Source organism: Thermobia domestica, chromosome 15, assembly GCF_964235325.1.
Source record: "Thermobia domestica chromosome 15, izTheDome1.hap1.1, whole genome shotgun sequence".
Taxonomy (NCBI): Eukaryota; Metazoa; Arthropoda; class Insecta; order Zygentoma; family Lepismatidae; genus Thermobia; species Thermobia domestica.
The window spans coordinates 75,081,614-75,098,578 of NC_137468.1; the positions used below are offsets into that span (position 1 = coordinate 75,081,614).

General features: G+C 34.3%; 1 protein-coding gene across 4 annotated transcripts in view; it reads right to left on the minus strand.

Annotated features, from left to right (window-relative positions):
* Positions 1 to 16,965, minus strand: part of Nipped-A (Transcription-associated protein Nipped-A) — a 207,852-nt gene that overhangs the window by 158,971 nt on the left and 31,916 nt on the right. For all 4 annotated transcript variants that reach the window (XM_081739846.1, XM_081739844.1, XM_081739845.1 and 1 more), the window contains exons 7-11: positions 14,120 to 14,355; positions 12,574 to 12,778; positions 10,595 to 10,765; positions 6,906 to 7,230; positions 2,513 to 2,728 (exon numbers count right to left, since the gene is read on the minus strand). In XM_081739846.1, the coding sequence (XP_081595972.1) occupies positions 2,513 to 2,728; positions 6,906 to 7,230; positions 10,595 to 10,765; positions 12,574 to 12,778; positions 14,120 to 14,355 (1,153 nt within the window). The remainder of the gene's footprint in view (positions 1 to 2,512; positions 2,729 to 6,905; positions 7,231 to 10,594; positions 10,766 to 12,573; positions 12,779 to 14,119; positions 14,356 to 16,965) is intronic.

Below are 16,965 nucleotides of genomic sequence, written 5' to 3' on the forward strand. Positions count from 1 at the left end.
AATCTGCAGTTTGGGCGATGAAACTCAACATATAGACTCCTAATTAAAAATAACTAAGCACGTGTTTCAGTTTTTTTTTTTTTTTTTTTTTTTTTTTTAAATTCCACTTCTACGAGGGGAAAAGAAAGTCAAATTCAATAATATTGAAATTTCCGATCTTTACTCAGAAAATGTCTAACGCGAGAATTCATTTCAATTCGATATGGGAAATTCGATGCATAAAGTTTAAATTAAGATGAGGGATAAGCATTTCAGAGCTTCCAGAAACTCCGCTTCTAAAGAGGAAAAGGACACATTTTCTACAATATTCTAGTTTCTGGTTTTATATTTATTAAATCTTATTTTTTCCGCATAAACAAGGGTACTTTTGTTACTAATTTATAATGTACTACTTGCTTAAGGTCTAAATACCCTACGCAACAAAATGGTGCAAACTTATTTATCACGAGCAAGACTTTTAGATACAAGATTGTGATTGTGGTTTACGATCTTACTACATACCAAAACAGTGACACAGACAAAATACTTGAGTTTTAATAGATGCGAAATCATTATAGAGGAAAATAATACTCGAGTTTCTGAGAACATTTTCAAGTCTGCAATCATTCGGTTTGAGGCTACGAAAAACTAGCCAAATTAACATTACTATCAGTACTGAATATTCTGGAAGATTGAAAGAAAGATAAAAAAAAAAGTTATAGTGAACAGCATAAGCATACAAAATGAAGTAGAGAGAGGCTTGTATATCTTTATTTTACATAATTTCTTGAGTTCAAACCAGTGTGATGAAAACTTTCTGTCACAAGGCAGATGTGTTTTCCAAAAATATGTAACACTGATATATTTCAAGTCTTAACAAATATTATCAACCTCTCTCACGGACCAGGCTTTTGGTCTTGACACTATAGAAAATCAACGAACCTTAATTGACGTATGCAAACAAATATCCGTATAACGAAGCCGTAATTACTCAGTTATTGTATGTGTAATATCCTTACAACTCTTTCTGAATCAAATTTGTTCACTCCAGTTCTTTAACGATCACCTTTCCATATATTGTTTGATTCATAGGGGAAATGAAACTAGCCACATTATTCCTGTCTTACTGTCCGCCAACGACACGAGGTAAAGGGGTAAAACTTTCTTTCCGGCAAAACATTCGATCTTGAACATACTATCAGTATGAAATCATTATTATTATTTAAGGCATAAGCTTTCTTGGTTTAAAAAAAGTGATGAATGAAATGAAGTAATTTCATACATCCGATTATATATATATACGTGTGTGTGTGTGTATTTATTTTTACACATTATTATTATATGGTTTCCCTGCTTCGTGGGAGGATGTTTTTATACTGTTCATTGTAGCTTTCGAAATGTTTAGCACGTATTACTAAAACACAACTGACCACAGCTCTAAATATATATCAATAAAAACTTGTGCAACAGTTTAGGCAATGTAACATCGCCTTCATAAGACACGTTATAACATCTTCACATGTCTGATGAAGGCGATGTTACATTACCGAAACTATTTTATTATTATTATTATTATTATTATTATTATTATTAAGGGGATGATGTTATATCTGTTGAGTTACCACAGATACAATTAGGCTTCTGTATTTTTTGATATTTTATCCCTCGAATTCAGAATAATTAGAGATTATCTCTGACATCTCAATAAAATAATATATTTTAGCATTGCTTTCTTGCTCAAAATAATACTTCAAATACCTGTCACTCGAAAATTACTGTAAAAATTATTTTCATCAGGTATTGCCTTCAGTATGTATAGCCGTCTTGGTAAATATACATAATTTTTTCTTTATAATAAGTCTTCTATTTTTATATATATTTACTAGTGTATTCAACTTAATTATTATTTTATTAATAAGATACAAGATACAACTGTGTAAGCACTTTATTCTGGATACAATAGAAGTATTAAAGATATAAGAAAGAAATAGGCAGGAAATATAGATTTCAAGCTTCTCAACATTCGTTTGGTTGACTGATAAAATTAAAAAACCAAAGTACAATTTTAACCTAGGACATTCTGATTCTCGAACCGTAGAAGCCACCTGTTCACGTTCACTCATTAAGATACTTCCGAATGGATACTTTTCTCTACAAATGGACTCTTTCAGATACTTCCGAATGGATGCATTTCTCTACAAATAGTTTTATCAAATTAGAGGAAGTTTGGTTGGTTAGTTATCGGAATTGAAATCCATTAAGATAGGGACATAGTTTAATGTGAGAACTGAACAATTAACGGAAGAATGGAGTTCAAGCTAAGAATATAAGTATGGTCACAAAAAACGTAAAATAAGAATTCGTAATAAGAGTACATGATTCAACTAACTTCTCAACTACGGTAGAAGAAACAGCATTAAAACAAAAGAATAAACTGTCTCTCTGAATGATTGAAGCTAAATCTTTTACATTTTCTTTGTACAACGAGAACTGAGCTTTCAGTTAAAACCACTTACTAGTAGTTATAACTTACCACTCCCGCAAAATGTTCAAGCACTTCTTTCTCTTCTTTAGTCCGGACCGTTTGCATGGAAGGATGGCGTGGCTGCGGTGGAAGTTGGCCAGTAGGACTTACATTAATTGTATAAATATCTAACGCCTGCATTGCCCACTTTACCAATCTGATGAACACAAGAGTTTCTTTCGGCTGGAACTGTTTATTCTGGACGGAACTTACATCACCTGTACTCTGAAAACAAGAAGAAATTCAAACACTTCTTCATTAAATGCACCAAGGATGCAAAATAATAAAATCTATCTTTAGTAATACAGTAAAAAAGTACACATTTTCAACACAAAACTAAATCTCACAAACTAGTACAGAAACCGCCAATATTAAATTTTCATCTGTTACCTGTTACTGTGTTTTCCTGAGCCAATTTCACGATGGACAAGTTAAACCAACCACTCGGCGTAAAAGCTCATTTGAGGGCCTGGGACGCTCCAACGCCATCTGTCAGCGACTGCCTGAACTACATCCAGCCTAGCAACGAGCACGTGATTAGCGCGCTGCGTCGCCGTGTCACTAACCGGTGTACCGGGAGCTTTCTAGAATTAGCGGCCGTCACGTCTTTCATTCACGTGACTCCCTACTTTGCATCACGACGCTGCGTGGACACTGAATAATGAGAAGCACTAGCCGGGAAACGAATCCGGGATCACATGGATGTGAGCCCAATGCTCTAACCCCTAGACTACATTGCCTCCCCATCAATTTTGTTAGTTTGGCTTAAACTGAATATGGAATAACTGAAGAAATAAGTATCTCAATTTCAAAATTAATTTTAGAAGCTACATGTAATTATATTACTGCCTTTTTATATTTTCATTTGTTTGCGTATGTTTACCGTTATTAGGTCACTTTAGGTAATAAATTTTCTAGTAATTCAACTCTCTTGAAAGCAAGATAGTGTAGTGAGAGACGATCTATACAGTGAAGACTGATCTTACATGATGGTCTGTGCATCACCAGCTGCATCAGATTCAAGCTCCCGTTGTAGATCAGAGCTCATGTTAATAAGTAGTAGGTCTTTTCCTTCATAATTTCATGCTGCGTATGCACGTATAACACAAAAACTGAAATTTCTAACAAACTTACATACTGAGATCATTTGTAAATAACATAATTTTTCAAACATTAATTTCCCCAATCAACTTCGGTAGAAAAGTGATTACCTACAGCAATTTTGCAACAATGCATATACGTAAATAAACAGAAATATAAAAGGAAAAGAGGAACAGTAGCTAAAATAATAATCTCGTTGTCGCCATTATTATTCAACTTTGTCCTGGAATACGCTATACGGAAAATCAAAGATAGCAAAGTATTCACCAGGTTATGGCGTATACTGATGATGTAAATTTAATAGGGGATGACAGAAGCATAGAAAAATACAGATGTCTTATTAAACGCTTGCAGAGACATGGGTTTAGAAGTAAATGCAGAGAAAACTAAATACATGGAAGTTCGTCGGGATCGTAATACGGTAAATTATGGATGCGTAAAATATCAAATAATACTTTCGATAAAGTGGATATTTTCAATTATCTAGGATCAATATTAACAGACGGAAACCATATTCACGAAAACCATATTCTCGAAACTAAATGTCGACTTAAAGCAGGGAATTCGTGTTATTATTCAGTTTAAAATCTTTTGTCGTCGCGAATTCTGTCGAGGAATTTGAAGCTTAAAATGTATAAAACGATAATCATGCCTGTTGTTCTATATGGTTGTAAAACATGACCGCTTATTTTGAGCGAAGAACATACATTGAAAGTATCTGAGAGCAAGATCCTGAGACAAACATTCGGATCCAAGAGAAACAGGAATGGGGAATGGTGGAAAAAAAATGAAATGAAATCTTTGAGTTTTACGTCCCACGCTTATGCCGGTTAGGCTAAAGGAGACGGTGATGATGAGTAATGAATGAAATGGTGGAATGAAGAAAGTGGGAGGAAACGGGAGTACCCCGAGAAAACCCACGCACACGGTGTTTGTCCACCACAAAGTTCACTTGGCGGGGGCGGGAATGGTGGAAACTTCATATCGATGAACTACATAATTTACACCGTTTACCAAACACTGTTAGGGTCATCAAATCTAGGAGGCTCAGGTGGGCAGGTCATGTAGCCAGAATGGAAGAAAGTAGGAGTGCTTTCAGTCTTAACTGGAAGATCAATCGGAAAAAGACATTAGGAAGACGTAGGCGCAAATGGGAGGACAATATTAAGATGGATTTTGCAGGAATACAAAGTAAAAATTGGATCCAGCTGGCTACGAATAGTGGATAATTTTTGTGAACGCGGCACTGAACCTTCGGGTTTCATAGGCCATACAGTTAGTTAGTTTAGCTAAAATAATAATTTTGAAATTCAAGTATTTCTTGAGTTATCCCATATTCAATTTAATTCACAACTAACCTAAACAGATAACAGATCGAAACAATGGCTCAGAAAACTATGAAAATTTCAACTCTCGTTCCTGTGCTTGACACTCGTTTGAAAGTAAAATTCAATCTTACCCTTATCCTCCTTCGGATGTATATGACAACTGAAGGTTGACAATTAGTAATTATATTTAATTAAGCCATATGCACAAATTGCACATGCTTTCAAAGAGAAAATAGCCAATCAGAAGTTATATTCATTGGAGGATTCAAAAATTTACTAGAAATGTCTATTTGTTTTATTAGGTTTATTTAGCGGCAAGGTTGGTTGAATGTTGTAAGGAAGCTGAGTAAGCAGCTGAGAATTATATAATAAATGAACTGTTGCGTGAAACTAACGAATGAGAACTAGCATTGTAACTGGATCCTGGTTATGAAAATGGTGTGTTATTAGTGATAATTAATTGTTCAGTGCGGTGACTAATCATCGTGAAATCAGAATAACTACTTTACGTGCGTTATATTTTTTTCGATTACTTACAACACATACTTCTCAACTTACTTCCTGCTCTTTTTATTATATTATTATTGCTTAAAACAATAATTATCAAAGTAATAACCATCCAATAATAATCCCTTTAAAGCATTATCACTAACTAAACCCAACAAATATATTACAATCTCCATTAAATTCTAGAACCCTTCATCAACAGAGATACCAACTTTCATTTAACTTTCTTTTCTTTTCCAGAGGAATGCCATTTCTATTAAATATTTTCCGCCCATAATCTAATTAAACATAATTACTTCTTTTCAACCTCTTTCAAGAACTAAGTATAAACAGCTTAAAAAAAAGCCCCCCCCCCCAAAAAAAAAAAAAAAACAACTAGAAAGCTGTAATGGATTACAATAAATATCGCACCCATGCTTTATGCTTTATCTTCATCTAAAGTAGCAGTTTCTGAATGCAAAGAACCATATATATGCACGACAAAACTTCGAAACTAGATTTAAGAACAATGTTAGAAAGAAATAAAGGGGGTAAGAATATTTATCTTCTCAAGTATTTGAAAACAACACAGCATTACCATACAAGTCAAAATTCTATCTAGGCAAAAAAAAAAAAAAAAAAACTATAAAAAATAGTTGGAATTTAATAGTAACTCGTATCTTGATGTATAAAAATGTTTACAACGCTCATTGGAATTCTACATTTTTAGTAGTACTAAAGTGAAAACAAATTGCCTTGCATCACTCATGACATCACCTAAACAACATCATTACTTCACAAAAGCTCTGCAGAAACTGCAGGTGAAATTGATCAATTAAATTTGAATTGTTTGCACTTCGTTAAAATTATATCAAGCAATATATCTACTCTGAAATTCTAAATTCTCAGGGACTTTATTGCATCATCGGTTGTACTGTTCTTCACGAACTATATTTTTCATTACTAATAACTGAACATATTTTATTTTGATACTTTATCTTGTGTGTGCGTGAGTTGATCAATAAAATTCAGGCATGTATTTAATCAAATTATCTGTTGGTTAAAAAGCAACTATAATCGATTATTATTATCTTCTCAAATTCTACTAAGGCTGAGAAAATGCATCGTGATACGTATTTACGAAAAGAATGCTAATATGTTTTATGTATACAGTTTACCACCGGTATTTAACAGGATTTATTACACTTATTAGTTTTGGAGTTTCACCCTTACTACAATATTTACGCGGTCAGTATTTCGCACACCACTCTTAAGCGAGAAATGTTGCTTTCCACGTGCAATATTTACTTTTGATCTATTAAATATACTAAATGACTTAGATCAAAATATGTCTTTACCCTGTATGTTGATTTGTTCGCGTTGTCTTAAACCTGAATGACAAATAACGTTACCATAACTAGGATCATTTTCAAAAAGTTATTTTAGTCAAATATATTTTCTCTTACACAAGAACATAAGTCCCTTACCTTACACGAAGCACAACCCCATGTAATAGTTTTCACCCCACACACAAGCGTTTTCACTAGACTGCGACAATCGGTCACGCTGTAGTTGCTAGACTGTAAAGTAGGAAAACCAAAACGACTTTTGTCCTTTTCATCTTTCGCTCCTTCTAAAATTGGCAAAGTCGGTTTAACGTCTTCTGTCTTTACTTCTACAGTGGGAGTGGTTGGCGCAATTGCCTGGAAAGCACTCTGTGTTGGGGTTGCCAGCAGAACGGCCTGATTCTGATTGGCTACTGTCTGTAAAGCTTGTGTTTGTTGTTGTTGTTGCTGCTGCTGCTGTTGTTTACTGAAACAGAGTAATATTATTACATCATAAACAACGATGGTACTTCAGAGGTAAATATGTAAAGAATCAAGGAGAGCATTAAATCTTCGATATCCAATTTAAAAAAAAATAAATAAAATAAAATAAAAATAAAAATTACTTGACTGCTGCGAACTAAAGCACCCAACTGTCGCATAGAAATATCTCCTTTCAAAACTCAGCAAACAAATTTATAATATGCGTTACACATGAGAGAGAATATATTACTTACATTTCCGTTAAACAAAGGAATGGAAACATTTCTTCAACCATTTCGACAGCACTACAGGGTCGACATTTCAAGGATACAGGAACAAGGAAATGATGTCAAAAAATAAGGGGAATTATATTACTTGGCGTTCGGCATCTATGTCTATTTTAGCTCGTCATGTATGAGGGATGATGTCCCTCGGTGATCACTTAACTTGGCGAAGTGGAAAAAGAAGAAAGGAAGGGGCCTGGGACCTGTAAATTAAGTACCATAACGCTATTTATCTGGAATGAATTAGAAAAATCTAAAGAAAACGTCACTCTGGATGGTTGGCCTGATAAGGCTTTCACATCTTTCAGACAGTGTCCTTATCGGAAACCGGGCCGCTCGCATCATTATTGTTACCGACTACGCTTCATGGGCCACATGATGTCAAAAAAAAAAAAAAAGTAACTGACAAATTGATGTGTCAATTTCCAGAAAGGTTCTTGTCTATAAACCAAAAAATGTAGCAACGAACAAAAATTGTACGAACTACAGTGAAACCTCTTTAAGGTGTTCGCTCAAAATTGCCAACTAAAACTGGTCGTCTAAAGAGGTGATCGTCTTAAAGTGGATCCAATGAATTACAAGGACTAAAACTTAAACGCGAGTAGCTGGAATAGAACTATAGACTATCGTGTTTTCTGTTTGTCTTTCTTTAGAAATATTTATAACAGAGTGATGAAGTTGAAAGAAAATTAGTGTGATAGGGGACTTAAGTGATATAAGTGAAGGAGGTCAAAATTTATATTATTACTCCTGTATTTACACGTCGACTTCTCTAGTGTATTGCTTACGATACTATCTATCATTAAGACAAAAAGACTGTATTTAAGTTGCATGTTATTACTGTAAATTTTTAAAAGCAAATATTGATTCGGAAAAAACAGTATTAGATGGCTGCTAGATTGTTTTCAAGCTCTTGAGAAACTCACAGTTAAAGAATATTCCACAAACCCTGCCACAACTAGAACCTATATCCTGAGGGGGGGGGGGGGAATTTCCCCACTCAAAATATTTTGAACGACTCCTCCCCCACGCACATACTAATGATTTAGTGAAAATGAATAAAGTAATAATACTATGAAAAGTTGGCAAATTACAGTAATTACAGAAATTCGTATGTAATTAACAAGTACCTTTGATGTAATTAAATGGTGAACTAATAGTTTCCGGTATCCCAAATCTTATATAATTTAATAACTATACATGTTCAAATGAATGAACTCTTCACGTAAAAACATTCCATTCCAGTTTATTATTATTATTATTATTATTATTATTATTTTATTTAAATAACACTCATGTCTCTTCCACCTACACTACTAAGACTGTTATAATTTCTCACCCTAACTACAACAATATGTAAAGAGAAGAAAAAGATGGTTACTATAGGTGATTCTAACTATAGCATTTCGAATGTTCACCAATCTCATCTGTAGTGACGAGGTCATCCTAATAAGAATAAAAATACTATTTTCTGAGAAAAAAATTGATGGTTGCTGATTGGGAGAAGAGCTGGTTGCCAAAAAGAGAGTTCTAATACATTGCTATTTATAGAAATATAATTCCGAATTCTGTTCCAGGTAAAGGAAAGATAAAAAAAAAAAAAAAATTCGTGTTGAGAAGTGATTAGTCGTTCAAGAAGTTTTTACTGTATCTTTTTCGAACAAACTGAGAAGCGTTCAAACTAATTTTTAATTAATTAATTAATTAATTAATTAATTAATTAATTAATTAATTAATTAATTAATGATTGATTGATTGATTGATTGATTGATTGATTGATTGATTGATTGATTGATTGATCGATCACTCACTCACTCACTCACTCACTCACTCACTCACACTCACTCACTCACTCACTCACACACACACACACACACTCTCTCTCTCTCTCTCTCTCTGTGTGTGTGTGTGTGTGTGTGTGTAGAATACACACACTTCTGTCAAAATATACGAGATGATGGCATATCTCAATTTCTAATATTTTTATACTATCTTTTTGGAAATAAACGAATAACATAAATAATTAGTGAAATGATAATCACACACTACACTGAAGTCCAACATTGTATTATGAGGAAAAAAATACATGCACCACAGCACGAGAATGTAAGTACTACATTTCTATCTCAAATATTTCTTCTGTCGCATCTCCTCATGTAATGCAATATACGCTTTCTCTGGCATCATGTGTAAACGAATTGAAGCTGAAAAATCAATTCCCTAAATAACTTGTTGTGGGGACTACTTCAACATGGTTCCGACCTTCGAGTAATTGGTAATATTTTTCAGACCTTGAGTCCGAATTATTATCTGAAATTTTTTTTGATATTTTGGACCAAACTGTAGTCCAAAAAAGGAGGTTAAAATACAAGTTATAAACCAAATACGAGTTTTTCACACGGTGATTACAAATCTATATTTACCGTGCCATTAATTTTAAACCTACCAAACTTCTCCGCTGAGCTAGTGACTAACGCACGCATTTCGTGCACATGGTTTCGGGTTTGATTTCCGATGGGAGATCACTGAACGCATTACTGTAATTCGGATTCTATTTTAAATTGTTTGTTCACGTCTCGTACAGCCTCGGTACTGAAAAGGAATGCTGAACTTCAGTAAACAAACAAACCTACTATATCGTCATATTTTATTTCTTTTTCTTTTTTGTGACCAAGCGGCTGACAAGGATGTCGTCTGTGTGCGCAGTTCCAGATCCGGTTCCGATGAATGAGCAGATGACGCATGAATATACTGATTTAAAAAAAAAAAAAATCACTTTTACCTTAAAACTATACATCCTTGCTAATCTTTTCAGTTCAATACATTATTTTATTAGTAACACTACAACATAAACGCGGTTGAATTACATTATTAATAACTATAGCATATGGTTAACCATTTCTATATTTATTTGTCTAAAACACACTGAATGATATAACACACAGTCTTTCGTTCTACAATTTGTTACTTCCAATAAAATGACTTTGTAGAAAAGTTCTACAGGAAGTCTTGTATTTCACCCAAGCAACCTTAGTTTGTAAGATAAATACTTCAACTAACTTATCATAAGAAGTCCTTACTTACCACTTAGCCATCAGGACAGGTAACTGCAATTTTGCGATTGTTTTGAATTTCAACACAAAAACTTCCAACATTCTCATTAATAGTTCTCTCCCTTGACCATTTTCTGTTTCACTTCTATGACGTATGCAATCCACCAAGTTCAATAGAAGCTTGCACGACATGGTTTGAATACTACAGAAGAAAGAAATTTAAATTAAACATTTGTTCATAACACAATACAGATAACCTAAATACACTAATTTAATTCTTCTGTCACATTTACTGTACAACGAAATTTTGCAAGAAACAAGTCCTCAAACAAAATTATAGGACTACTTTTCATCTATTATAATATAAATGAATCTTCAAAAGAATTATTACAAAAAAGAAATAAAGATACGAGTAAAATAATAATATAAAAACTTAAGGCATTAAAATGACGAAGATTACAAATGACGCGTTCAGTGAACAAGAGAATGAAGTCCACTTCTGATCATTTTGCACATATTTCATTTTTAAGATCTTTATCTGAAGCTTCTTTCAGAACTTAAAAAATTCGTGTCCAGGCATTGTAAATAACTCGTATAATGTATTTAAAAAAAAAGTGTTATCTTTTCCATGTACTTTAATCGCCTTCTTTACCATGAATCACACAAACTTTAACCGTCTATCACAACTTTAGTAATTGGAATTGATTCCCTTCTGCTCTGAAATATTAACTTGGACTAACCTTGATAAACATCAATCATCTAATAATTGCGAAAATTTTCAATAGATGTTCCTGTCTTCCTCAGCGGGCGTTTTCTTAAAACGCACCAACTGCAACTCCTAATACTAAGGTCAATCCAAATTAATATTAAGCAATGAATCTTACGATATATGCTTTACCATTTAAGTTTATGCTGTTAATGACTTTAGGATAAAATGAAATGAATTGATTTAGTTCAACGTCCCACGTTTTTTGCCTTTTAAACTAAAGGAGACAGATGATTAATTAAAGTGAATATTTGTGAATTTTTTATGCTCTCGCACAGGAAACCAAACCCGGGACAACGTAAACCAAAGACACATGCGCTGTACGAGACAAAAACAGTAAGGAGAAAATGATTTTAGATGTAACTGGAAAGAGAAAGAGAAACTAGTTGGAACATTGGCTGAGAAGGAGCTGTATTATGAGAAACGTGCTAAAAGATATGGTGCCACGAAAAAGAGAGAGGAGCAGGGAGAAGCCATAGCTGACGGACGGTATTAAAACAGAAAAATTGGACGTGAATACGAAGGGGTTAGCTGAAGTCAATGGTGCATGAAAGCTTCTCAATTGCGGCCACTCATTTATCTGGAATATTGTTTATCAGTTCGGTGAAGTTTCAGTACACTTTGAATAAAGAGCGTGCTTTAGGGCTCTTAATTATGAGCATGTGTTTGTGGTAGCTGCATGTTCGTGAGGAAATTGACAACAAAAAGTTGCAAATAGTGGAAAAAGTTTGTGGAAATTCCTAAATCATAAAAATGAAACCAGTCATGATTCTCTCAAGACGTTTTATTTTATTTTAAAGTAAGGCCTAAAAAATCAAATAGTTCCTTATTTCCCTAGATTTGTCATCCTCTGACTTATTTTATGTCCTAACGCTAGTTGAAGATTTGGTGTTTTGACTTGAATAGGATATCAAGAATAGGATAAATTCGCTCAGAATATCAGGTGCTTGTCAGATTATAATAGGCATATCTTCAGTGGGCGTTATATTCATGATGGAAACCGTATGACCGGCTTATAATTTCAGGAAGGGATACCCTAAAAGAAATGAGGACAGAATTTAAATTTTTACTGTTTTAGTCTTGCTTCTTTTTTATCGACCTTAAAAAATGAATATTCCAATTAGATGCTATATATTTATCTCGTTCTAAGCATTCGATTTTGAGTAAATACTTAATACTATTACCATTACTGATGCACTTAAAATTCATAAACGTAAATTTGGTATCTAATACTGAACATGTACCTTGTTAGCAATGATTCGTCATGTACATTCTTCGAAAACAAGTGAACAGCTCTTGTTAAATCAGCAAAAGGTAAATGTTGTCGCACATGATGAACTAAATCTGCTAATGTGCTATAAGCTAACGGACGCAAGGATTCGTGAGTAGTCCATCCCTTTCCAAGTAATATGTTCTCATCAAACAATTTCTCCATCAACGGAACGAATTCTGAAAAGTATAAAAAAGTTAATCACATAACCGAATCGAAAAGAGAAAATACACTTTAGATGTGAAGCTAAGAATTCATTTATGAGTAAAATAGTTACATTAGAGAAATTAGAAAATAATATCATAAATTGTTTTCTAGAGTTCCATAACTTTTATAAAACTAGAAAAATCACGAGATCTAATTTTACATTTTACGTGGCCGAGACTTTAATCTATTCTGGCCTTGATAATACTAACTTGCATGACCGACCATTGCAGAAGGAATTCGAAAATCTCTATCCGAAAATTTATACGGTTAATATGGTTATTACTTCAGTATTTGTCTGATGAAACTTTGGTTAAACATCATCTATTTAAATGTTTTCAATCTGAAGGCTATCTCAGTATTTACGCAGTATTTTATCTTTATTCTGTACTAATTCTGCAGATGAAGATTAAAATACCTATTTGAAAATTTTATCATAACCTATTTTAACAGTATAAGCAGGGTTGTAGTGCCAAATTCATCTGTGTCGGAGCGCTTGATGCAGGATAAGAGAACCAAAAAACACAAATTAAGCATAAACACAAAACTGAAATTAAATTGTGAATATTTATTTTAATATTGTACATTGAAACAGTACATAACAGCTATAGCATGTACTGGTTGTTTTGCACGAAAGAAAATCTTTCTTCATGCCGGTAAGGAAAGGGATAAATGACTATTCTGTAGAAGAAAGATAAATTAAGGAGTGCAGACAATAACTTTACTAGATACGAACAAAGTGAAGGCAGGGAGCCTAATTAATTAACTTTCAGTTTACCTTTGAACAAAATATTTAAACGTAACTTTGAACCTTCTGTTATAAGTTAAACATTTGTTTTTCCCTTTTTCTTTTCAACTTCTCTGAAATAAATAAAAAAAAAGCATTTTTTCTGATTCTGTACCGTAGCGTCGCTCCTTACTTAAAAGTTGAATATAAGAGCAAATAAACATTTATTTACAATTAGCCACTCACTTTAGAACATTCAATCCATTCCATATTAACGTCAATATTATATATCGTCGTTGTTCTGACAGAAATCACTAACTCCCTGAATCTGAGATTTTTAAGTTAATATAGCAAACTGAATAGCACAAGCACAGTGAAATTACAAATAGATGTAAGAACATAAGGCTTGAAAGAACAGAAAACATAGTTAATAAATATTGCCACACGGATTTCAACAATGGTTCTCTAATTTTTAAACAGCTATATCTCAAAACTAATATGTTGGACCTCGTTACTTTTGCCAATAATTTACATACATCGTTACCCTAAATTATTTTACTAACGATTATTACTAATGATGATTACTTACTGATTTTGAGCTCAGTAGCAAGAATATGTCTTGCTGCTATCAGCAATTCCTTACGAAGATGTGTAACTTCCATTGGGCACAAACTAAGTAAACCCAACATGCCTTTGACCATCGCATTGCTATGCTGAGCTACATGATCTTGATACAAACGTATGATGTAGGCTAAAAAGGATAGTGTTTTGATCTGAGCTCCCATGAAGTCTACGAATACTTCTCTATTAAAAGCAGGATTTGCCCTAAATAAAAACATTTATTATTAGAGAGGTTAATATATAACATCAAAATAAATTTATAAGGTTACACATACAATGCTTTACGTCTTAACTGCGTATCTTACTCCTAAAAACTATCATAAAGTGAATAAATCTAATTATTATTAATAGAACATAACATAGCATCAATGGATGGATCAAGCCTGACGCACTTCCGCCAGTACAGAAGGATGTCCGCTATATATCCGTCCATTTTCGATTCGGTGTTGCCACCTGGCGTATCATGCTGGAACTATGAGTTTGCTGGCGGGAGTATTATGTCTGTCCCTGTAAGTACGTTAGTGTTGGTAGTGAGTGTTATCAAATGGAGCCGAAAATCAACCAGTATTGAGAGGGTTACGTAATGGCTATTTTATATGCTAAGTTTTCGTACGTACGCATTGGGAGACAGTGTTGGGAGAATGGGTTAACACTTGAGGTGACTACTGCGAAATCTAATACACATATAACGGACTCTCCGTGCGAAATATTCACCCACGAAAACAACCAGAAGGAGGGCTGAAAGCAAAGTGACATCCGTAGTTCTGAGGGGGATCCGTCGATAGGCGTGCCAAGAAAATCTCGATGCAACATGATATGTACAAAGATTCCACCTCGCACCGTTAACTAGGAATAAAACAATTCGCAAGCGCACCAGGTTAAAGTGTGTGCGGAAGGCCTATGTACACCATCTGCTACCATGTTACATTGCCGAACGTAAGACGAACTACAGGAAACTGTATAAAAAGTACCTGGGGGGTTCCAAATGGAAGAAAGTTGTCACAATGGATGAATTGTAAGTCCATCTCACTGCTGGTAGTCACACTCGGGCGATCACATATCATGACGTTGACAGCAAGAGGCACAGCAACTTCGTTCGTCAGTGCAAGGAAAGTTTCCCTCGTGGCTTTATGGTTGTTCAGGATTTGGAATAAGGTTAAGTTGATGATACGCAAGGTAGACAACAACGTGGGGTGAGTGCAAGATACTTGCAAGAATCCATTCTGACACCTATCTATCGGAGAGACATCCCAGAATTATATGGAATGGACGCGAACCAGGCGATGATCCATATGGAGAAGACTTCGAGTCATACCGCCAGAATATCACTACGTTTTTATCAGGAAATGGCACAGGAATTAGGAATTCGTATCATTCCGTTTAAAGACATACCTGTGAAAAGTCCAGATGCCAGTCCAATGGATTTTTTTGCATTTGAACTGTTGAAACGACGTCTTCAACATCGCCGCTCGCGCATCCTGGACGGTCTAAGAAAAGCCTGCAGGGACGAATGGGACAGAATTCCCATGCCTGTCCTGCGCCGGAGATTGCTGCAATGGAAACTGTGATGCCGTGTGACAGTCCATAATGCTGCGGCTCCAACAGAACATGATGGGTGGTGGCGGCGCGGTATCTCTTAAGGTGAGTACCCGTCAAAAATGGTCGGATATAACGGGAACAACCTTATATATTTCTGACATCATTTGTTTCTGATGAATTTCAAACTAATGTGCTACATATGAAACTTACAATGGTTAGGTTTTGTGCTGACCTATAAACATTATATTGTGGGACAGAATTGTGATTTTTGTATAAAATTCTGAAACGTATTATATGAAAATTAATGTAAATAATATACAGGCTATGTGGTCTTTACTTAGCAGCATACTATTTGGAATCGACAATACAACTTCTGGAACCTTGCATTTTCATTGTCTCCGGAAGCAACGAAATTACTTAACTCATCCATTCGAAAATTATTGCCTGCATTTCCGTAACATTTTCATAGTCTACTCAACGTGAACGTGAATTTCTCGGCCTCCTTCACATAACTGTAATTTGTTTGCGTCATTGTCACTGTATCGGGTGTTATTTCATTGGGTAATAAGCCTATTTGGAGAACCGTAGCACTACTTTTACAGTTACTTTAGGCCGCTGACGGAGAATAATGTGAAACTCGCAAGCACTGAGGAGCAAATATCCTCGTAGGTGACTCCCCTTTTGAACACAGAATTAATTAATCTCAAACATTAAACTGTGGGCAATCATGAAAATCCTATTTCTGCAAAAAAAAAATCCTAAGGACAGGGCAGTGTTTTCACAAACAAGGCTGGCAAGACACTAGCTGTTTCGAAGATGGGTTCAGTGAAGACCATTCATCCTATTCACCATATATGCTCGTCTATTATTTCCTAATTTTAAAAAGACATTGAAAATACATGACATTTTGGTAAATTCGAAAGTAGTGGCAGTAAGGATTTTTTTTTTTTTTAAGTTCAAACTTAATTTCAAGGATTAAAACGTAACTTATTAAACCAAGGAAATCTTCAACATTTTTTATTATACACACTATTTATCATTCTTTGCTCTAAATTAATATTTAAATACATGCCATATAACCTGGCCGGACTACACAGATCACTACTAAAGTATTAACAGTTGATTTATGAGGGCAGCATCTCCACAACAGGGATATGCACTTAAGTCAGCAGTTTTCCGTCACATTGTTAATATTCACTTTCCCTATATCATCAATCCTTCAACAATGTGAAAATGTAGGAGTATTTCATGCAGCTCTAGATCATTTTCGTTGGC